The sequence below is a fragment of the Oncorhynchus clarkii genome, chromosome 24, assembly GCF_045791955.1.
Source record: "Oncorhynchus clarkii lewisi isolate Uvic-CL-2024 chromosome 24, UVic_Ocla_1.0, whole genome shotgun sequence".
NCBI classification, from domain to species: domain Eukaryota; kingdom Metazoa; phylum Chordata; class Actinopteri; order Salmoniformes; family Salmonidae; genus Oncorhynchus; species Oncorhynchus clarkii.
Genome location: NC_092170.1, coordinates 1,356,069 through 1,379,249, shown reverse-complemented (window position 1 = coordinate 1,379,249; position 23,181 = coordinate 1,356,069). Strand labels below are relative to the sequence as shown.

The window sequence follows — 23,181 nt, the reverse complement described above, 5'->3', positions numbered from 1 at the left end:
AGACCCTGACCATAGAGTCGACATCACAGCAGAACAGACAAATGAAGAACCACAAGCCCAGCGGCTCTCACCCCCTCTGAGTACCCCCCCTGTCAGCCACCCTGATAGCCCTTCTGACAACCCCCTCACACCCACTGAGGACAAACACAAGACACAGATTGTACTCCTTATGGACTCAAATGGGAAATATATAGAAGAAAAACAACTTTTTCCCAAACACAGTGTGTCTAAACTCTGGTGTCCAAACACCCAGCACGCCCTCAACCTTCTGTCTGAGGACCAACTAGGTTCACCCAGCCACATAATAATACACACAGGCACAAACGACCCGAGAGCACAGCAGGAAAGGGTGGCCACAGCACTGAAGGGAGTGATTGAAAAGGCTTCTTCTACTTTCCCCAACGCACAAGTGGTCTCCACCCTGCTACCACGAAAAGACTTCCACCCTGCCACAATACAGCAGGTAAACGCAAGTATTTCCTGTGACTGTGCCTCAAAACCAAATGTTTTCCTGGCCCACCACTCCACCCTGGACTTGAACAGCCTCTATGACCAGGTCCACCTCTACAAGGCAGCAGTGCCCACCTTTGCCCGGACTCTAAAGGACATCGCTCTCAAATGTATCCCCAACACTTCACACAGGAGCAAAAGATCAATAGACACCCCACCCTGACCAGCGAGACACCCTCCCAGACCTGCAGGACCCCCCCCCCCTGGACCTACACATAGAGGACCCACGCCAAGAGGAATTACATCCAGACCACAGTACACCCAGACACATCCACACCCCAGGTTCTGCTCACACTTACTGGCCTGAGGCCAAACCACGACCAACAACATTGGACACTCTATGGAACAAAAAGCCTTCACTATATCATCCTGGAATATCCAAGGCCTGAGGTCATCTGCCTTTGGCCTAAAGAGCAGAAACCCGGACTTCACCAAAGAAATCAGTAATACAGACATTGTCATCCTGCAAGAAACCTGGTATAGAGGAGACGGACCCACTGGTTGCCCTCTAGGTTACAGAGAGCTGGTAGTCCCATCCACCAAACTACCAGGTGTGAAACAGGGAAGGGACTCAGGGGGTATGCTAATTTGGTATAGAGCAGACCTAACTCACTCCATTAAATTAATCAAAACAGGAACATTCTACATTTGGCTAGAAATTCAAAAGGAAATTATCCTAACAGAGAAAAATGTCATCCTGTGTGCTACCTATATCCCCCCACTAGAATCCCCATATTTTAATGAAGACAGCTTCTCCATCCTGGAGGGGGAAATCAATCATTTCCAGGCCCAGGGACATGTACTAGTCTGTGGCGACCTAAATGCCAGAACCGGACAAGAACCTGACACCCTCAGCACAAAGGGGAACAAACACCTGCCTGGAGGTGACAGCATTCCCTCCCACATATGCCCCCCTAGGCACAACTATGACAACATAACCAACAAAAACGGGTCACAACTCCTGCAGCTCTGTCGCACGCTGGGTATGTACATAGTCAACGGTAGGCTTCGAGGGGACTCCTATGGTAGGTACACCTATAGCTCATCTCTTGGCAGTAGTACTGTAGACTACTTTATCACTGACCTCAACCCAGAGTCTCTCAGAGCGTTCACAGTCAGCCCACTGACACCCCTATCAGACCACAGCAAAATCACAGTCTACTTAAACAGAGCAATACCCAATCATGAGGCATCAAAGCCAAAGGAACTGAGTAACATTAAGAAATGCTATAGATGGAAGGAATGCCGTTTGGAAAGCTACCAAAAAACAATTAAGCAACAACAAATTCAATCCCTTTTAGACAATTTCCTGGGTAAAACGTTCCACTGTAATAGTGAAGGTGTAAACTTGGCAGTAGAAAATCTTAACAGTATATTTGACATCTCAGCTTCCCTATCAAATCTAAAAATCTCAAATAGAAAACCGAAGAAAATTAACAATAATGACAAATGGTTTGATGAAGAATGCAAAAATCTAAGAAAGAAATTGAGAAACCTGTCCAACCAAAAACATAGAGACCTGGAAAACCTGAGTCTACGCCTTCACTATGGTGAATCACTAAAACAATACAGAAATACACTACGGAAAAAGAAGGAACAGCATGTCAGAAATCAGCTCAATGCAATTGAAGAATCCATAGACTCTAACCACTTCTGGGAAAATTGGAAAACACTAAACAAACAACAACACAAAGAATTATCTATCCAAAATGGAGATGTATGGGTAAACCACTTCTCCAATCTTTTTGGCTCTATAACAAAGAATAAAGAGCAAAAACATATACATGATCAAATACAGATCTTAGAATCAATTATTAAAGACTACCAGAACCCGCTGGATTCTCCAATTACATTGAATGAGTTACAGGACAAAATAAAAACCCTCCAACCCAAAAAGGCCTGTGGTGTTGATGGTATCCTCAATGAAATTATCAAATATACAGACAACAAATTCCAATTGGCTATACTAAAACTCTTTATTAACATCATACTTAGCTCTGGCATCTTCCCCAATATTTGGAACCAAGGACTGATCACCCCAATCCACAAAAGTTTGACCCCAATAACTACCGTGGAACATGTGTCAACAGTAACCTTGGGAAAATCCTCTGCATTATCATTAACAGCAGATGTACATTTCCTCAATGAAAACAATGTACTGAGCAAATGTCAAATGGGCTTTTTACCAAATGACCGTACAACAGACCATGTATTCACCCTGCACACCCTAATTGACAACCAAACAAACCAAAACAAAGGCAAAGTCTTCTCATGCTTTGTTGATTTCAAAAAAGCCTTCGACTCAATTTGGCATGAGGGTCTGCTATACACACTGATGGAAAGTGGTGTTGGGGGTAAAACATACGACATTATAAAATCCATGTACACAAACAACAAGTGTGCGGTTAAAATTGGCAAAAAACACACATTTCTTCACACAGGGTCGTGGGGTTAGACACGGATGCAGCTTAAACCCCACCCTCTTCAACATATACAGTGCCTTGCGAAAGTATTCGGCCCCCTTGAACTTTGCGACCTTTTGCCACATTTCAGGCTTCAAACATAAAGATATAAAACTGTATTTTTTTGTGAAGAATCAACAACAAGTGGGACACAATCATGAAGTGGAACGACATTTATTGGATATTTCAAACTTTTTTAACAAATAAAAAACTGAAAAATTGGGCGTGCAAAATTATTCAGCCCCTTTACTTTCAGTGCAGCAAACTCTCCAGAAGTTCAGTGAGGATCTCTGAATGATCCAATGTTGACCTAAATGACTAATGATGATAAATACAATCCACCTGTGTGTAATCAAGTCTCCGTATAAATGCACCTGCACTGTGATAGTCTCAGAGGTCCGTTAAAAGCGCAGAGAGCATCATGAAGAACAAGGAACACACCAGGCAGGTTCGAGATACTTTTGTGAAGAAGTTTAAAGCCGGATTTGGATACAAAAAGATTTCCCAAACTTTAAACATCCCAAGGAGCACTGTGCAAGCGATAATATTGAAATGGAAGGAGTATCAGACCACTGCAAATCTACCAAGACCTGGCCGTCCCTCTAAACTTTCAGCTCATACAAGGAGAAGACTGATCAGAGATGCAGCCAAGAGGCCCATGATCACTCTGGATGAACTGCAGAGATCTACAGCTGAGGTGGGAGACTCTGTCCATAGGACAACAATCAGTCGTATATTGCACAAATCTGGCCTTTATGGAAGAGTGGCAAGAAGAAAGCCATTTCTTAAAGATATCCATAAAAAGTGTTGTTTAAAGTTTGCCACAAGCCACCTGGGAGACACACCAAACATGTGGAAGAAGGTGCTCTGGTCAGATGAAACCAAAATTGAACTTGTTGGCAACAATTCAAAACGTTGTGTTTGGCGTAAAAGCAACACAGCTGAACACACCATCCCCACTGTCAAACATGGTGGTGGCAGCATCATGGTTTGGGCCTGCTTTTCTTCAGCAGGGACAGGGAAGATGGTTAAAATTGATGGGAAGATGGATGGAGCCAAATACAGGACCATTCTGGAAGAAAACCTGATGGAGTCTGCAAAAGACCTGAGACTGGGACGGAGATTGGTCTTCCAACAAGACAATGATCCAAAACATAAAGCAAAATCTACAATGGAATGGTTCAAAAATAAACATATCCAGGTGTTAGAATGGCCAAGTCAAAGTCCAGACCTGAATCCAATCGAGAATCTGTGGAAAGAACTGAAAACTCTCCATCCAATCTCACTGAGCTCGAGCTGTTTTGCAAGGAGGAATGGGAAAAAATGTCAGTCTCTCGATGTGCAAAACTGATAGAGACATACCCCAAGCGACTTACAGCTGTAATCGCAGCAAAAGGTGGCGCTACAAAGTATTAACTTAATGGGGCTGAATAATTTTGCACGCCCAATTTTTCAATTTTTATTTGTTAAAAAGTTTGAAATATCCAATAAATGTCGTTCCACTTCATGATTGTGTCCCACTTGTTGTTGATTCTTCACAAAAAAATACAGTTTTATATCTTTATGTTTGAAGCCTGAAATGTGGCAAAAGGTCGCAAAGTTCAAGGGGGCCGAATACTTTCGCAAGGTACTGTATATCAATGAATTGGCGCGGGCACTAGAAAAGTCCCCTGCTAGAATCCGAAGTCAAATGTCTGCTGTTTGCTGATGATCTGGTGCTTCTGTCACCAACCAAGGAGGGCCTACAGCAGCACCTAGATCTTATGCACAGATTCTGTCAGACCTGGGCCCTGACAGTAAATCTCAGTAAGAGCAAAATAATTGTGTTCCAAAAAAGGTCCAGTCACCAGGACCACAAATACAAATTCCATCTAGACACTGTTGCCCTAGAGCACACAAAAAACTATACATACCTTGGCCTAAACATCAGCGCCACAGGTAACTTCCACAAAGCTGTGAACGATCTAAGAGACAAGGCAAGAAGGGCATTCTATGCCATCAAAAGGAACATACATTTCAACATACCAATTAGGATTTGGCTAAAAATACTTGAATCAGTCATAGAGCCCATTGCCCTTTATGGTTGTGAGGTCTGGGGTCCGCTCATCAACCAAAACTTCACAAAATGGGACAAACACCAAATTGAGACTCTGCACGCAGAATTCTGCAAAAATATCCTCTGTGTACAACGTAGAACACCAAATAATGCATGCAGAGCAGAATTAGGCCGATACCCACTAATTATCAAAATCCAGAAAAGAGCCGTTAAATTCTATAACCACCTAAAAGGAAGTGATTCCCAAACCTTCCATAACAAAGCCATCACCTACAGAGAGATGAACCTGGAGAAGAGTCCCCTAAGCAAGCTGGTCCTGGGGCTCTGTTCACAAACACAAACACACCCTACAGAGCCCCAGGACAACAGCACAATTAGACCCAACCAAATCATGAGAAAACAAAAAGATAATTACTTGACACGTTGGAAAGAATTAACAAAAAAACAGAGCAAACTAGAATGCTATTTGGCCCTACACAGAGAGTACACAGCGGCGGAATACACAAGAACAAACACCATTGTAAATACAACCCATATTTATGCTTATTTATTTTATCTTGTGTCCCTTAACCATTTGTACATTGTTAAAACACTGTATATATATAATATGACATTTGTAATGTCTTTATTGTTTTGAAACTTCTGTATGTGTAATGTTTACTGTTAATTTTGATTGTTTTTCACTTTATATATTCACTTTATATATTATCTACCTCACTTGCTTTGGCAATGTTAACACATGTTTCCCATGCCAATAAAGCCCTTGAATTGAATTGAATTGAGAGAGTAAACATGCTGAGGGAGGCGAAGGGAAGGGAGAGGTTTTCCCGAGCTGCAGGAGTGGTGTGTAACTTTCACTCTACGGAATGTGATTGTTTGAAGTGGTTTCCTGTGAAGTGTTTTTTAAGGAAAGCGGCGTTGGTGGAGTTCACCCTGGCACAGCCCAGCCTTCTGCCCCAAGAGCTGGAAATACAGTCACCCTTCACCTCACCTCAGCACCGTATTGCCACAGATGTCACCACAGTCCCCCACACGCATATGCAGGCACGCATGCATGCACGCAGGCACATACATACGGTTATCATGTTATACACTTACTTTCACATGCACACATATTGTAAACATACATACATACATGTTTTGACAAACTCGTGTTTTGACACACAGGCAAAGAGAGCGAAGGAAACTAAACCTGCTGTGACTGGGTGAGATAAGGAGGACTTGCTGACTAGAATACTGAGCAAGAGAAAATTAGTGAGGGACTGAGTGAGAGAGACAGAGAGAGGAGAGAGGGAGAGAGGGTGACATATAAAGAGAGAAGTATAGAAAGGGAGAGGGACAGACAGAAAGAGAGAAAGAGGGGGGACAGAGAGAGAAGGAGAGCGATAAGGGAGAGAAGCAGAGAAAGAAAAAAGGGAGAGGAACAGACAGAAAGGGGGAAAGAGAGGAGCGAAGGGGAGGAAGGGGGCAGTTTACTCCAGGACCCTGATCTTCCCTGAGTGAAGGTGCTCAGACACACAGACGTCATGAGACATGGGCGAGGTCCTCACTAAACACAAATAATCACCAGCATCACTCTCAAGCACATACACAGTAAAGACACACACACACACACAAACACACACAAACCAGACCTGGGTTAAAACGCTATTTTTTTCAAATACTAAAGCTGTGACTTGCCAAGTTGCCTGGGAAAATGGAACCATAAGAATTGTCACAAGTCTTAAATGTAACTAAATGTAATGGAAAATGAGGGCCAAAAACAGTAACTAGTAATGCTGCCTACTCCAAGAAAGGTTCAAATCTCACCTTTCTGGTAAAAATAGTTATAAATTGTGTAGTCACTTTTGAGGACACAAGCTCAAATACACAGTACAAATATGATAAAAATATAAAAATACGTAATATTTTAAAACTGTATGAATAAGGCTCCAAATTACTTAAGATTTTTTCAAACGACTAACAATAAGATTTGACATTCCTATTAACTATAAAAAAACATATTTGTATATTTAGTGTTAGAAAAGGTCTCGATCAAAACGTCTGCCCCATCGCTGTGAACGTCTCACAGAGATCTAACTAGTTCCTGAACTCGTTAAGAACTCCCCTTTCGAATCATATTAATCTTGTCTGTCTATGACAAATAGAAAATATTTTTTGTTTAAAATCTATGAATTATTTTACATTATGGGCTATAAATCGAACTCTGACAGTGCTACAGCACTGAAAACCCCTCTCTCCTGCTGCGTTACGATGTTAGGATTCCAGGCATATGTGTTGTTAGTGGCTGTGACATAAGAATCAGCCAGGAGTTGATGGACAGTCAGAAGAGTGAATGAAATGGCAGGAGGGACAACCCAGCTTCAAGTGGTGTCAGATTTCACATTCTGCTTCGCACAGGCAAAAGAGACATATTCTGAGTGTGAGAATCAGGACTATTGCTCAATACAAGCCGTTTCGATCTAGCCAGCTGTGGGCCGATGTTGTACTTAGAAGCAGTAAGTAAATAACGGCCCTCTCTTTGCTTACATCTCAGAGCTAACACACTCCCTGTCCCTCTCTCACCACTTCAGTGTTTGACCTTCATAGACACTCACACTGGACCCTCAAATGGTAGTGTGTGTCTCTGTGTGTGTGTGCGCACATGCGTGTGTGTGCATGAGGATCCATGTCCTTTACCATTTCAAACCCCTCTATCAGCCCACTGCATCCTGGACTTGAGGGCAGAGTCCTGCTCACACACACACACACATCAAATGCTGCTCACTAGTGACACAGAAACGTAAGTCAGGGTTCAGCAATCTCCCTTTCCTCTTTTCTTCAATTCGTGACCTTTCTCTCTTCTCTCTGAAAATGAGCCCAAGCCAGAGAGTCACAACAACTCCCTCCCACACACAGAGACACATACTTTTTTATTGCCCTTAGCAACAGCCTGACACACACCCCCGGCACAGCGCAGCTGTCAAAAGGTGGTTTATGGGCAATAAGCTTATTCTCTCAGGTTAGAACAATCATAGGAGAGAAGTAGGAAGACGGAAGGAGAGAGAGAGAGAGAAAGAGAGAGAGAGAGAGAGGGGGGAGAGAGATGGAGGGATAAATGAGAACATTTCCGCTTTACTTACCTTTAATAAAGTTTTCAAGAGTTTGTCCTTACACTTATTCTCTCTGTCTCCCTCCCTCCCTTTTTCTTTCTTTTTTCTTTCTTTTGTTCTTTCTTTCTTTCTTTTTTCTTTCTTTCTTTCTTTCTTCTTTGTCTCTCACTCTCTCCCTCTATGCAGAGTTAATGAAGGACTATAAACACTGAGCACAAAGCAATTGAAGAGCAAGGGAGGGTGAAAGGAAGGCAGTGGGAGTGAAAGAGGGCGAGTTACAGAGTAAGAGAAAGCAGACAAACAGCATGAGCTGGGGGTTGAGAAGAAAAGAGAGAGAGAGAGAGAGAGAGAGAGAGAGAGAGAGAGAGAGATGAAAGACAGACAGACAGAGAGGGAGAGAGGGTGAAGGAAGAGAGGCGGGAATCTGCTAAGGAGGTGGGGGATGGGAGGACAAAGAAAGTTAGAAATATAGAAAGATGGATAGAAAGAAGGGATAGGGATTGAAACAGTGTGAGATTAGTAAAACTGATTTTGATATACTTCTTAGAAAAGGAACAGAGAAAAATGGATGGGTAATTTTACCCCATAGAGGGGAAAGGGAGGGGGGTCCATTTTCTTTGGCAAGCTTGCTTCTGTGTGCATTATTATAAAAAAAGGACAGACAATTGCAAGAGAACGAAAGCCACATTCCTCAAAGTGAGAGAGAGAGTGTGAGAGAGTGTGTGAGAGAGTGTGAGAGAGAGTGTGAGAGAGAGTGAGAGAGTGTGAGAGAGAGTGTGAGAGAGAGTGTGAGAGTGTGTGAGAGAGTGTGAGAGAGTGTGAGAGAGTGTGAGAGAGTGTGAGAGAGTGTGAGAGAGTGTGAGAGAGTGTGAGAGAGAGTGTGAGAGAGAGTGTGAGAGAGAGTGTGAGAGAGAGTGTGAGAGAGAGTGTGAGAGAGAGTGTGAGAGTGTGAGAGAGAGTGTGAGAGTGTGAGAGTGTGAGAGTGTGAGAGTGTGAGAGAGTGAGAGAGTGAGAGAGAGAGAGAGAGAGAGAGAGAGAGAGAGAGAGAGAGAGAGTGAGAGAGAGAGAGAGAGAGTGAGAGAGAGAGAGAGAGAGAGATCCTGTTCTTGCAATCATTTTACAACTTGTGGCATGTATTAAACCTAGATTTGGTATCTGTACTGACAATAACAACATGCCCATTCATGCATGGAGCTCTACACTCTTTAAAAAAAAGTGCTAGCTAGAACCTAAAAGGGTTCTTCGACTGTCCCCATAGGATAACTATTTGAATAACCCTTTTCAGTTCCATGTAGAGACCTTTTCTTAATGTTCCACGTGAAACCAAAAAGGGTTATACATGGAACCAAAAAGGGTTCTCCTATGTGGACAGTCGAAGAACCATTTTGGAATCCTTTTTTTCTAAGTGTACCAAACCATTCATCTGTTCAGTGACCACTGTCATTGTGCACTTCCATACCTGTACCCCTAGAGGGCGTCCTCGCCCCCTTCCCTTCCCTTCCCTGGTTACAGTCACCCACCACAGAGAGGTTCCAAATGGAACGCTATTTCCTATATAGGGCACTACTTTTAGCCAGAGCCTGCATGACTGTTGTTGTTGCTCGCGCACAGAAAGGACATTCTCTTCTCTGCCGACAACAAAATGCTGCCCTAATGAAGTTAGCCACTTGAGCGCACATCACAAGAGCACACTGCGAGCGCTGTAAATGAACAAGCACAACAAACAAAACCGGGGAGGCTGCCGCTACTCTATTATGTAAATCTTACATAAGCAACATTAGTCCAGTGTTGTTGAAACACTAAGCTTACCTTGCTTTAATTGATGTGCATCTGTAAAAGGCTGTTGAATTGGGTACATATACACACACACGTATGCACGTATACACACACGCACATAGAGACACGCTCAAACAAACAAACCAAAAAATCTCTTCCCTTTGCTTTCTCTGTCTCAGTCCAACAAACACACATTACAGATGTCATTCCTCTGTTTGTTAGTGTGTGTACACTGAAAAAATGACACGTTCTCTCTCTTAATCTCTCTCTCTCTCCTGTTTCTCTCCTCCCCTGACCCCTACTCGTCCCCTTCAGTGCGTCATCTATTAAAGAGAACAGCAGATTGAGAGAGTAAAAGAGAGGGAGGGGCAGACGGGGAGAAGGAGGGAGACAGTAGAGTCCTCCCCAGGGAGAGAGAATGACGTCACTGATCTAGGCATCAAGGCTACCCCTCTCTCTTCTCTCTCTATCTCTACCGAAAGGAAGGTGGGAAGACGACAGGGAGGAAGGAGAGAAGACTGGAGGAAAGAGAGAAAGAAAGACAGAGGGGGGATGGGGAGGGGGGACAAAAGAAGAATATTACGGATAAGAAAAAGGACAATGTCCGTCTCTTCAGAAAATAACAGAGGCTTCGAGGATATACCCGCTTTGTGGCTCCTTTAATAGGACATGTGTTACTTAAGTCGTTTTTATCTGCATTTTACTTTACTGTTTATATATATTTTTTAATTTACTCCATTAAATTCTGAAAGAAAATATAGACTTATTACCCCCATAGACTTTCTCTGACATCCAAAAGTACTCGTTACATTTCGAATGCCCGGGCACCACAGAATTATGGTCCAATAATATGAATCTATCAATTTAACGTGTTGTAATCCCTATTGCCTCTGACCTGGCGTACTCACGAAACACAAATACTGCGTTTGTAAATCATGTCTGAGTGTGCCCATGTCTGTCCATAAAAAATATTAAATAGATTAAATTGTCCCGTGAGTTTATTTATTAAAAATGTACGTGAATCATTTTCTATTAAAGTATCTTTACTTTTACTCAAATACAACAATTGAGTACTTTTACCATGAGAGCAATAACCGTGTTTAATTCTCCAAGTGTCAAACACACACTCACATACACACACACACACACACACACACACACACACACACACACATGCATACACAGTCCGCAAGTCTACAAACAGTATAACAATTTCAAGGGAACTACACAGATATGAACATGCATTTACATAAAATACTCAGTAATACGTATAGTACATGTTGGATGACAACACACATAGGTGAAAAGGGGATTTTTATTTTATTTTTGTTTTAGGTATTCTATTGCACAGGCAGGGTAGTGTAGGTAGACAGAGAAGTGAGGAGACATTTGTGAGACAAAGTTGCGGAGGGACGAGGATTCTATCCCATGCAGACCCTGGCAGATAAGTGCTAAAGGACACTGATGTTATCCAGTAGACCAAACGCAGGGCACAAAAAATGACTTCTTAACCTCATTTCTATAGGGCCCTGAGTTTTCCCTAACCATGTGACCTTACAGGGGCCTAAGGTTATAACTGGGCCCCAGAGTTTTTCCTGGTCAGTTCATATGGTCATACCCACAACTACCTCCTCATGCCTATCCACCCCTCCTCTCCTTCTGTTTTGTCCATCTCAGGTGATACACTGCACAGTTGTGAAACAACGAGATCAGGAAAAACACAAAGAGGGGAGTGAGAGTGAGAGAGAGAGAGAGAGGGGGGGGGGGTTAGGTGGGTTGGTGGGTGGGTGGAACAGATGGAGAGAGAGAGGGAGAAACATTGTCAAGCAACCAAGGAGTTAGAGAGAAAGATTGGCCAGGAGAGATGTTATGGAGGAATAGAGGGAAGTAGAAGGAAGAGGAGGGAGGACTTAAAATATGTCTGAGAGCATTTAAATAGAAAGCAGTAGACGAAAGAAAAGAAACACAGACCGCATGTATTTAGGATACACAGGCTAAAATGGATGACAGTTAGTGACAAATGACAGTGGTGAGGGTTTTACATGATCTTAATAAATCAGCTTATTGTCTCAAGTCTTGATGATGAGCCTGCATAGGGTTATTCATAAATTAGTCAAATCTCAAATTATGGCACACTTTTCTCTAGATACAGTATTGCACTATGTTTGGAGAGCCCTTTGTAGGAAATAGGGTGCTATTTAGGACATAACCGTTGACCTCTCCAGCCCTGCCGATGGAGCCAGGACAGATGGAGAGTCTTGCTTCAGACAGGAAGGGGCTCACCCCACCGCCCTAAGGCAGGACACACACGCACACACAGGATACCCAGCCCTGATAAACCCCGGGTTCAGGTCACTCAAGGGCCTCCTTCTCCAGCCACTCAGGCTTGGCCTTTCCCACCACTCCCTCAACTGGTCACAGCAAAGCAACTGCTAACACTTTACTTGAGACTGAGGCCACCCAGAGACGTATGACAATGTGTACAAATGCATATGCATTTTGCTTAAAAAACATGGTTACAAAAATATAATGCTGATCTCATGACATGGATGGTCAGTCCTTGCATCTATATCTCTGTCTATGAATTTCAGAGTGGTTACATTTCTCCAGCCCCCTCAGCTGTTTAACAAAACAAGTGGCGAGATGAAGGCTTTGTTGCTTTTCGAAATCTGGATTGTCACTTTAATGCTTTTTGATGCATTTCCTACACATTGTAAGTATGTATAGCATGTATAGTATAGCATCATCTCATAATGATCCTGATTTAAGACATATTATTATCATCATATGCCTCATAATAAGTTATATATATGCTCATACATGCTTATAACAAGTGATAACGCATTATTCCTGTTCGCTTCAAGTAAAGTGTTACCGTTACCGAGCAACCACCTCAGGGCGGCATGTCTGTGCGTCATTGCTGCTTCCTTGAAATAATCCTGTTTGGCTCAATTGGTAGAGCGTGGTGCTTGCAATGCCAGGCTTGCGGGTGTGATTCCCCCTGGGATCACTAATATGAAATTGTATGTCTGCACTGTAAATCACTTTGGGTATTTGTATTTATTATGGATCCCCATTAGCTGCTGCTTCCTGGGGTCCAGCAAAATTAAGGCAGTTAATCAAAAGAGAAGTTGACTAAATATGGAAATGGATCTCTGTTTATAAAAGTATTGTAATGAAACAGGCAGGGAGCAGGTCTCGAACCCTCAACCTTCGAGCCCGAGGTCCGGCGCGCTATCAACTGTGCTGCAAAAGCATGCTCGTGCGGCAGGGTCGATTTCCGCGCTTATAAACCCAGGGTCGTTACACTACTCCCTCCTTTCAAAGAGCGCGTCCTCACGCTAGCTTGCGGCTCTACGTCTTACAGGAGCGCGCTCACCGGCCAAGCACACGCACTGTCGTGGATGCAAGGTCCGATCACTTCTGACACCAATGTAATGAAACAGCAGGGAGCAGGTCTCGAACACTCGACCTTCGAGCCCGAGGTCCGGCGCGCTATCAAAAAAGCATGCTCGTGCGGCAAAGTCGATTTCTGCGCTTAGAAACCCAGGGTCGTTACACTATGTTACTCACGCCTGTGCGAGTAAGTGTTTCATGACATACACACATGTGCATGTCTCTGCATGCTACTATCCGGAACAGACCTGAGGTGCTTTGATGTCCTACATGCTAAAGTGTGATGAGATCAGCCCTTTGAGGCAGTGTAAATACCATTGGTCTTCTTAACACAGGTACTGGGAACAGTAGAGGCCTTGTAACAGTTTGTTGAGTTAGTGCACAGTGTGTCTAGCGGGCGACAGCCTGCTTGACTGTGGCCCAGTGCACAGATTGCGTTATTAATGATGTTCATTAGAGAGATAATGAAGATATTCAGAAATGCCCCTGGGGACTACAGGCTATTAATTGATTCACGGCATATTGGGCAGTGGTTGGGGACTGCTCTTCCAGCTCCGTAGGCCTACATTACAGACAGGTCTATACAGAGCCATAAGCCTGAAGCAGAGCCCATGCAGTAGGCCTACTTCACCTGCTCTCAGTTTGATGGTTGACAGACAAACACACATGAATAAACACACACAGAAATAAACACGCACACACACACAAGACCTATCCAGCCCAAATTGTAACCAGATAGACTTATCTGTTCACAACAGACATTTCACATCTCACTTTGGTATCATAATACTGTTCCAATACCGAACAGATGGTCATTGTTGTGCATTTTTACATCCCATAATATTTAGGTGACAACGACACAATGCAACAGAACCATAGCAACAACAGGTACAGCCTGTCGGTCTGGAATCTGAACATAACAAAACAAAAATGCCTGTCCCGTGTGACCAGTCAATAGCTGGGTGTTGGTTATCATAGTAAAATACATGGCTTTACTCCAGTTCCATATCATGTCCTTATGCCTACTTCAGCCAACATAGGCAACAGTGTGTGGGCAAGGCACACCGAGTCAACAAAATACAAGACCTGAAGGAAGCCTTTTAGTGAGATTAAAGTGCTATATATTATATTCAAAACCGAGGACAAATGAAAAAGCAAAATGGAGAAGTTCAAAATAAACAAGTTAGGCCTAAATTTGTTATGTGCTAGTGTAACCGACTGGCGTTCAAACTGAGTGTCTCCTAAGCTCCACAGCTGTGTGAGCCAAAACTAAAGCCCATGCACACGAGTGAGATCGAGAGAGCACAGGAGTGAGATAGAGAGAACACAGTACAACTCAACCATAGGCTGTGTGGCCCTTAAAGAGATGACAATGAATAAAACCTCAGCCTCTCTATGAATATTTACTGGTGTGGGCCTTGGGCTAAGCAACTTCTCTCTAACAACTTAAAATAAATACAATCAAATTATTACATGTAATAACATGTAGGCCTATGCTGGAAAAACGTGTTTCTGGATTTATGCATGGGTGTCTGAGGCTACACTTTCTCTTATGAAAGTATTTTGCTAAATTATGAAAAGATACCGACGTTTGTATGGCGCGAGCAAGTGCACCATTTTCATCACGGGCAGTGAGCGCCGAACACAGTATTTTAAGGATGGATATGAGGAGGACCAAAGCTTACCCGGGAATCTGCTCGAGCATTATCGTCCGCATAGCCTACAACATGTGCAGAATATAAACATGTCATATTCGAATCATGACTGCGAAATGGTTTAGCAGTAAGAAACACAACAAAATAAATATGGTGATTGATTGCAATGGGGTTCGATCACATACGAGTCCACGGAGCTCTGTCTCCTGGTAAATTATGAGAAGAGTAGCATCACGTTTGACAAGATGATCAAATCATTACAAGACTTACGTTGTTCCGCAAATCTTGCAGAGCTACGCTCATCGTGCAACAGACAGCAAAATCGACCGCTGGGCGAGTGCAAGAGACACTCTACCTCTGCTGCTGACGATTCCAGTGGCTGGATCGCGAAGCCATCTCTCTCGCTCTACCAAATCCTGTGGAACAACAAACAACAAAAGGATATGTACTAAACCCACACATGTCAATCTATCCGTATTGATCTAGGACCACAATTGACCGCAATGGACTGTGCGCGCCAGAGCATAACATTACCTAATCCCAAAACGAGTGTCTCTCGAATGCAAGCAGAATAGACCTACAGCAGAATGTTTCCATGTTGGGAAAAAAGCCTTTTCACGCGTGTAGTCGGCCAACCCTGGGATGAACAAGAAGGAAGATTGCAATCACACTGCTGACTACACTCCGCCCTCTACCCCTCGCTCTCTCTCTCTCCCTCTCCCTCTCCGTCTGTCTGTCTGTCTCTCTCTCTCTCTCACTCAATTCAATTTTCAATTCAATTGACTTTATTGACATGGCAAGTTCATTATTACTTACATTGTCAAAGTATACATATCGAAAAATACAAATATATATTTATATATAAAATATATATTTATATATAAATAAATAGTGGCACCAACAGCAATAATAATAGTATTAATGGACATGGTAGTACCATTAACAACAACTACAACAACAATATTAATGAGAACAACAATACATTAAAGCCAGTGTCAACATGGCTGAGAAGACACATGACGTGGTATGAAAGACAAAACAAAACGGGAAAAATTATCGACATTACTTTGCACTTTTCACTGGCTGTCCCTTAGGTTGTGGCAGAAGGACACATATTTGGCTGCCAAAACTGCACATTTTGGCTTTTCACCAAATAAATATTAGATTTTTTCTTCATCTTTTATAGTTTCAAATTCTTTGTATTGAATTATAATTTTGGGAAATAAATATTCTCTTAGGTCTGAGTATTTGTCACAGTGTAATAGGAAATGCAGCGCTGTCTCTACCTCTCCCCTGGAGCAAAGTGAGTTGGGATGGTGTTCTTCGGCTTTTTTCCTCCATTATGGCCAAACAGTTCTATTTTTGTTTCATCAGACCAGAGGACATTTCTCCAAAAAGTACGATCTTTGTCCACATGTGCAGTTGCAAACCGTAGTCTGGCTTTATTATCGTGGTTTTGGAGCAGTGGCTTCTTCCTTGCTGAGCGGCCTTTCAGGTGATATAGGACTCGTTTTACTGTGGATATAGATACTTGTGTACCTGTGTCCTCCAGCCTCTTCACAAGGTCCTTTGCTGTTGTTCTGGGATTGATTTGCACTTTTCGCACCAAAGTACGTTCATCTCTAGGAGACAGAACACGTCCCCTTCCTGAGCGGTATGATGGCTGCGTGGTCCCATGGTGTTTATACTTATGCTTGCTTACTATTGTTTGTACAGATGAACGTGGTACCTTCAGACATTTGGAAATTGCTCCCAAGGATGAACCAGACTTGTGGAGGTCTATAATTTTTTTTCTGAGGTCTTGGCTGATTTCTTTTGATTTTCCCATAATGTCAAGCAAAGAGGCACTGAGTTTGAAGGTAGGCCTTGAAATACATCCACAGGTACACCTCCAATTGACTCAAATTATGTCAATTAGCCTATCAGAAGCTTCTAAAGCCATGACATAATTTTCTGGAATTTTCCAAGCTGTTTAAAGGCACAGTCAATTTAGTGTATGTGAACTTCTGAACCACTGGAATGGTGATACAGTGAATATAAGTGAAATAATCTCTCTGTAAACAATTGTTGGAAAAAATACTTGTGTCATGCACAAAGTAGATGTCCTAACCGACTTGCCAAAACTATAGTTTGTTAACAAGAAATGTGTGGAGTGGTTGAAAAACTAGTTTTAATGACTCCAACCTAAGTGTATGTAAACTTCCAACTTCAACTATACATTGCATCAATCAAATATTGTAAGTGGCTGGCCAGTAATTGAGTAATGCTGCAATGGCTACAAACCAAAATTAAAATGTGTTGACTGGCTTCAGACCAGCACACTTGTGCAGTGATTTGAAGAACCTCTGAAATTGCAGCAGTTCTTTAGTCCAGAAATAATGCATTGGGTGACAAGTCACAGATGACCAACATTTGGAGGTCATTAGATAGATATACGGATGTACCGCATTAATAAATAACAACTGCGTCCCAAATGGCTCCTTAACCACTATAGTTTACTACTTTTGACCAGGGCCCATAGGCCACACAGACACAAACACAAAGGAATGGATGATTTGTGAGCTTCTGGTATTGTGTTAATCTAAAGCATTTATTACTTTTTTTTCAGGTACTTGTTATGAAATTCCGTCCCCAGTGTGTCTCCAAGCACCTTCATTTGAGAACCATTCAGTGATCAATACACCAAGGCTGTACTGTCAGCTCTGAGACACATGGAGGTTGTTTTTAACATTCTAAAAGGAAAACAATGTCACTGGATAGTGGAAAGACATGGTTATTGATATTTCCGTCTTTTGAAATCAGCATCTCTCAGGCCTAACTGTACCACTACAATAACTGAGATTAACTCTATGGGTGAACACACGCACAAGCACATACAGTGGCTTGCGAAAGTATTTACCCCCCCTGGAATTTTTCCTATTTTGTTGCCTTACAACCTGGAATAAAAATAGATTTTTTTGGGGGGGGGTTGTATTGTTTGATTTACACAACATGCCTACCACTTTGAAGTTGCAAAACATTTTTTAGTGTGAAACAAACAAGACATAAGACAAAAACTGAAAACTTGAGGGTGCATAACTGTTCACTCCCCCAAAGCCAATACTTTGTAGAGCCACCTTTTGCAGCAATTCGAGCTGCAAGTCTCTTGCAGTCTATAAGCTTGGCAAATCGAGCCACTGGGATTTTTTACCATTCTTCAAGGCAAAACTGCTCCAGCTCCTTCAAGTTGGATGGGTTCCGCTGGTGTACAGCAATCTTTAATTCATACCACAGATTCTCAATTGGATTGAAGTCTGGGCTTTGACTAGGCCATTCCAAGACATTTAAATGTTTCCCCTTAAACCACTCGAGTGTTGCTTTAGCAGTATGCTTAGGGTCATTGTCCTACTGGAAGGTGAACCTCTGTCCCAGTCTCAAATCTCTGGAAAACTGAAAAAGGTGATGCCCAAAAAGCTACATTTTAGTACCCCTTGCTTTGTGGGGTGCAGACTCTGGGGCCTTTCAGAAGAGGTGTATATATACTGAGATCATGTGACAGATCATGTGACACTTAGATTTCACACAGGTGGACTTTATTTAACTAATTATGTGACTTCTGAAGGTAATTGGATGTACAGTACCAGATCTTATTCAGGGGCTTCATAGCAAAAGGGTTGAATACATATGCACACACCCCTTTTCTGTTAGTTTAAAAATATATATATTTTAAAAAGTTATTTTTTACATTTCACTTCACCAATTTGTACTATTTTGTGTATGCGTCCATTACATGAAATCCAAATAAAAATTCATTTAAATGACAGGTTGTAATGCAACAAAATAGGAAATACGCCAAGGGGGATGAATACTTTTGCAGGGCACTCTACACATTCTCACGGACACCAATCTAATCTCTCAATTGTTTTTGCCACATACTCATTTGTGTGCACGTACACACACACACTTTGTCAACACAAATGTCTTACTGAGGTGGGTTGGTCTCAGGTATCTCACAGAGCACAACTGTGGCACTCAGGAAAAGTCATTTCTTCTTGTTTCTAAAGTCAATCAAGTTCTCTCTCTCTCCCTCTCTCCCTCTCTCCCTCTCTCCCTCTCTCCCTCTCTCCCTCTCTCCCTCCCTCCCTCTCTCCCTCTCTCCCTCTCTCCCTCTCTCTCTCCCTCCCTCTCTCCCTCCCTCCCTCTCTCCCTCTCTCCCTCTCTCCCTCTATTGGAGAGCAATGATCTCACCTTGCGTTGAAGCTCTTCTCAACACAATTCAGACGCATTGACTTTTTCACATTTTGTTACGTTACAGTCTTATTCTAAATGGATTACATAAAACATTTTCCTCATTAATCTACACACAATACCCCACAACGACAAAGCAAAAATGTTTTTTTAGAATTTTTTGCAAATGTATTAAAAATAATAACAGAAATACTTTATTTAAATAAGTATTCAGACCCTTTGCTATGATACTCAAAATTCAGCTCAGGTGCATCCTGTTTCCATTGATCAACCTAGAGTCCACCTGTGGTAAACTCAATTGATTGGACTTGATTTAGAAAGACACACCTGTCTATATATGGTCCCACAGTTGACAGTGCATGTCAGAAAAAAAAACAAGCCATGAGGTCGAAGGAATTGTCCGTAAAGCTCCGAGACAGGACTGTGTCTGTACATGTCTGGGGAAGGGTACAAAAAATGTGGACCCATTTGGACCCATCCTCTATTAATTTTATTAGTGAGGTGATGAGAAAACTGGGCAAGCTTGTTATCTGTGTCAGCCAATTGAAACTGGTTCCGGCCTCTCACATATCGTGCGCCTGTTGCTGAGGAGAGTGAGATCAAGAAAGAGGAGCCTTGGCCGAAGGCTACTGTTGATTGCGAAGATGGAAGTATTTTTCATCAAATTAAAGTTAGAGGAGAAAGAGTAGCCTATAGTGAAAAGAACCAGAGAAGGTGAATGCCCTCTTTGAGGACAAGTTTTGCTTTTAGTGGACTATTCAGGGTTGATACAATTAAAAAACTTAAATGTATTTATTTTTGCATTTATTACGATTAGTTTTATCATTATTATTATTATTATATATCATTATTATTATTGTATGCATATTTATCCTAATAAAAAAACAGTTCTTTAAAGTGTTTGTTTCATTCTGTTGATTTCTCGTTTTCCCGAGGGCGCCAGGCTGCTCAGCATTACGCAATACTGCCACCATAATTACCTCCCCTATATCTGCCTGTTCCCCAGCTCTGTTCCCCGCTTCAGCATTAATTATCGTATGTAGTTGTGTTACCCGTATGTCGTTGTGTGTTCTGACGCTGTTCCTGTCCTGTTCCATGTCTGTGCAATATTACATGTTCACTCTCCATACCTGCTTCTCTAATCTAGCGTAGGTTCTTACAGAGTGCTGAAGCCACCAAATGAAGCACCGGGGAGGGCTGGCTTATCAGTTAGTGGTGACGTCGGGTCGGGGGACCGCCGCCAATGGAACCAGGGGTGCTTCAACTGGCTCGGCAGGCGCCCATCGCACATCAGGCCTCAGTTTTTAAGCCTCAGCCAGCTCATCGGGCACCCACGCATCAGCAGGACCGCCAGTCTTTCATGCCTCCGCCAGATTGCCAAGCTCCCACGCCTCTGCCGGTTCGTCGGAATGTTACGCCCAGCCGGCTTGTCCCGTGACTGTGCCTCAGCCGGCCCTTCAGGCTTGCCCAAGTGGGACGCCGGGTGGCGCCCTAGAGGGAGAGGGTACTGTCACGTCCTCCCTCCCTGGCGCTCGAGGGCGCAAGGCTGGCCAGCATTACACACTCCTGCCACCATCATTACGCACACATGCTTTCCTCGTCACGCGCATCAGCTGGACTCAATCACCTGTGTTATTACAACCCTTATATCTGTCTGTTCCCCAGCTCTGTTCCCCGCTTCAGCATTAATTGTCGTAGGTCGTTATGATACCCGGTTCTGACACTGTTCTTGTCCTGTTCCATGTCTTTGCAATATTACATGTTCACTCTCCATACCTGCTTCTCTGCTCCAGCGTTGGATCTTATAGTTGAGACATTTTCATTGGCTAAATTATGTTGCAACTGTATGCTAATCCTAATGTTTTCAGCAATATTTTACAATAGCCTGTTCGTATTCTCCCTATAAACAACGTCTTGACTTACGTTTCATAACACCCTTAAATGTTTGGAAACCTTTGTAAAGGTGTGCAAAACTGTCATCAAGAAAAGGGTGGCTACTTTTGATTTGTTTAAAACCACTTTATAATCTACACTCGGCACAGCCAGAAGAGGACTGGCCACCCCTCATAGTATGGTTCTTCTCTAGGTTTTGGCCTTTCTAGGGAGTTTTTCCTAGCCACTGTGCTTCTACACCTGCATTGCTTGCTGTTTGGGGTTTTAGGCTGGGTTTCTGTACAGCACTTTGAGATTTCAGCTGATGTACGAAGGGCTAAATAAATACATTTGATTTGATTTAACCAAAACAGTAATGGACAAGGCATATTGACATTAAAATCAAATCAAATCACATTTTTTTGTCACACATACACATGGTTAGCAGATGTTAATGCGAGTGTAGCGAAATGCTTGTGCTTCTAGTTCCGACAATGCAGTAATAACCAACAAGTAATCTAGCTAACAATTCCAAAACTACTACCTTATACACACAAGTGTAAGGGGATAAAGAATATGTACATAAAGATATATGAATGAGTGATTGTACAGAGCGGCATAGGCAAGATACAGTAGATGGTATTGAGTGCAGTATATACATATGAGATGAGTATGTAAACAAAGTGGCATAGTTAAAGTGGCTAGTGATACATGTATTACATAAAGATGCAGTAGATGATATAGAGTACAGTATATACATATACATATTAGATGAATAATGTAGGGTATGTAACATTATATTAGGTAGCATTGTTTAAAGTGACTAGTGATATATTTTACATCATTTCCCATCAATTCCCATTATTAAAGTGGCTGGAGTTGAGTCAGTGTGTTGGCAGCAGCCACTCAATGTTAGTGGTGGTTGTTTAACAGTCTGATGGCCTTGAGATAGAAGCTGTTTTTCAGTCTCTCGGTCCCAGCTTTGATGCACCTGTACTGACCTTGCCTTCTGGATGATAGCGGGGTGAACAGGCAGTGGCTCGGGTGGTTGTTGTCCTTGATGATCTTTATGGCCTTCCTGTGACATCGGGTGGTGTAGGGAGAGGCATGTGTAGCTGAGTGATCATAGGTATCCAGTGAGTAGCTCGGCGGCTGGAGACACGGTGATTCAGACAGCTAGCGGGCCGGGGCTAGCAAGCTAGCAGAAGGGCCTTAGAGGGACATCGCAATGGAAGAAGTCTGTTGTAGCCCCCTCGTGTTGTTACATCAGCAGACCAGTCGTGATGGATCAGCAGGGCTCCATGTGGTAAAAAGGTTCAGGCCAATTGGCAAAATAGGTATAGTGGCCAAAGAATTTGTCCGATGGGCCTCTTCAGCTCACAGTCCGATATGCTCTAGACAGCTAGCGGGCCGTAGATGGCAGGCTAGCAGATGGGCATTCAGGGGACGTCGTGACGGAGAAGCCAGTTGAAAAACCCCCACGGGCAGATTACGTCGGTAGATCCATACCACATTGGGTGAGGTGGATTGCAGGAAAGTATGTTGAAGTTGAGGTTAAGAAAAATATTTCAAAAATATATGCAAAGAAAAAAGATATAAAAAGATATATACGACAAGATAAAGAAAAAGACATCTGACTGCTACGCCATCTTGGAAAATACATCCCCGTCCTCTCCAAAGTAACTATGGTTAGATAATACAATCACAATTGATTACGATGCACAACGATGATGTCATTTGAAACACTTATCTTCCTCTATCTTTTTTACTACAAAACATAGAAACACACCACTTTCACATATGTTGATGTTGGGGTGGTGCTGTAGATGATGAATATGAAGTTGAAAAAGTGTGAAGTTTCCCTTTAATATCATACAGTGGAAGCCTAGTCCTATGCAAGCAAATCCCTGATGCATTTTTCCCAAAATGTTTTTATGAATATTGGTAGCAACAACAGAATAAACACATTTTGAATTACATACCTACAGTAGAAAAGAGGTGAATATCTTCTAATGATGTCAACTTTATTTATCAAATTACACTTGTTGCAGCCAATTACGCTCACTGGAGTATCTGACATAGGCTTTGAAACAAAAGAGGACCATAGTGAACGTACCAAATGCTATGGTAATATT

At 42.6% G+C, this 23,181-nt stretch overlaps 1 protein-coding gene and 1 pseudogene across 8 annotated transcripts in view; one reads left to right on the top strand and one right to left on the bottom strand.

Annotated features, from left to right (window-relative positions):
• LOC139382490 (endothelin-converting enzyme 2-like) overlaps positions 1-23,181 on the bottom strand; it is a 130,044-nt gene that overhangs the window by 63,961 nt on the left and 42,902 nt on the right. For 2 of the 8 annotated variants that reach the window (XM_071126567.1, XM_071126573.1), the window contains exons 1-2: positions 15,482-15,628; positions 15,218-15,363 (exon numbers count right to left, since the gene is read on the bottom strand). The exons of 1 other annotated variant lie outside the window; for it this stretch is intronic. In XM_071126567.1, the coding sequence (XP_070982668.1) occupies positions 15,218-15,250 (33 nt within the window). In that variant the 5' untranslated portion in view covers positions 15,251-15,363; positions 15,482-15,628. Of the gene's footprint in view, positions 1-7,707; positions 7,785-8,150; positions 8,175-9,929; positions 10,225-15,217; positions 15,364-15,481; positions 15,629-23,181 lie in introns of those variants that run through there. 5 more of the 8 variants (XM_071126569.1, XM_071126571.1, XM_071126574.1 and 2 more) reach the window with 5 other exon arrangements.
• Positions 20,584-23,181, top strand: part of LOC139382942 (transcription factor Dp-2-like) — a 35,331-nt pseudogene continuing 32,733 nt past the window's right edge.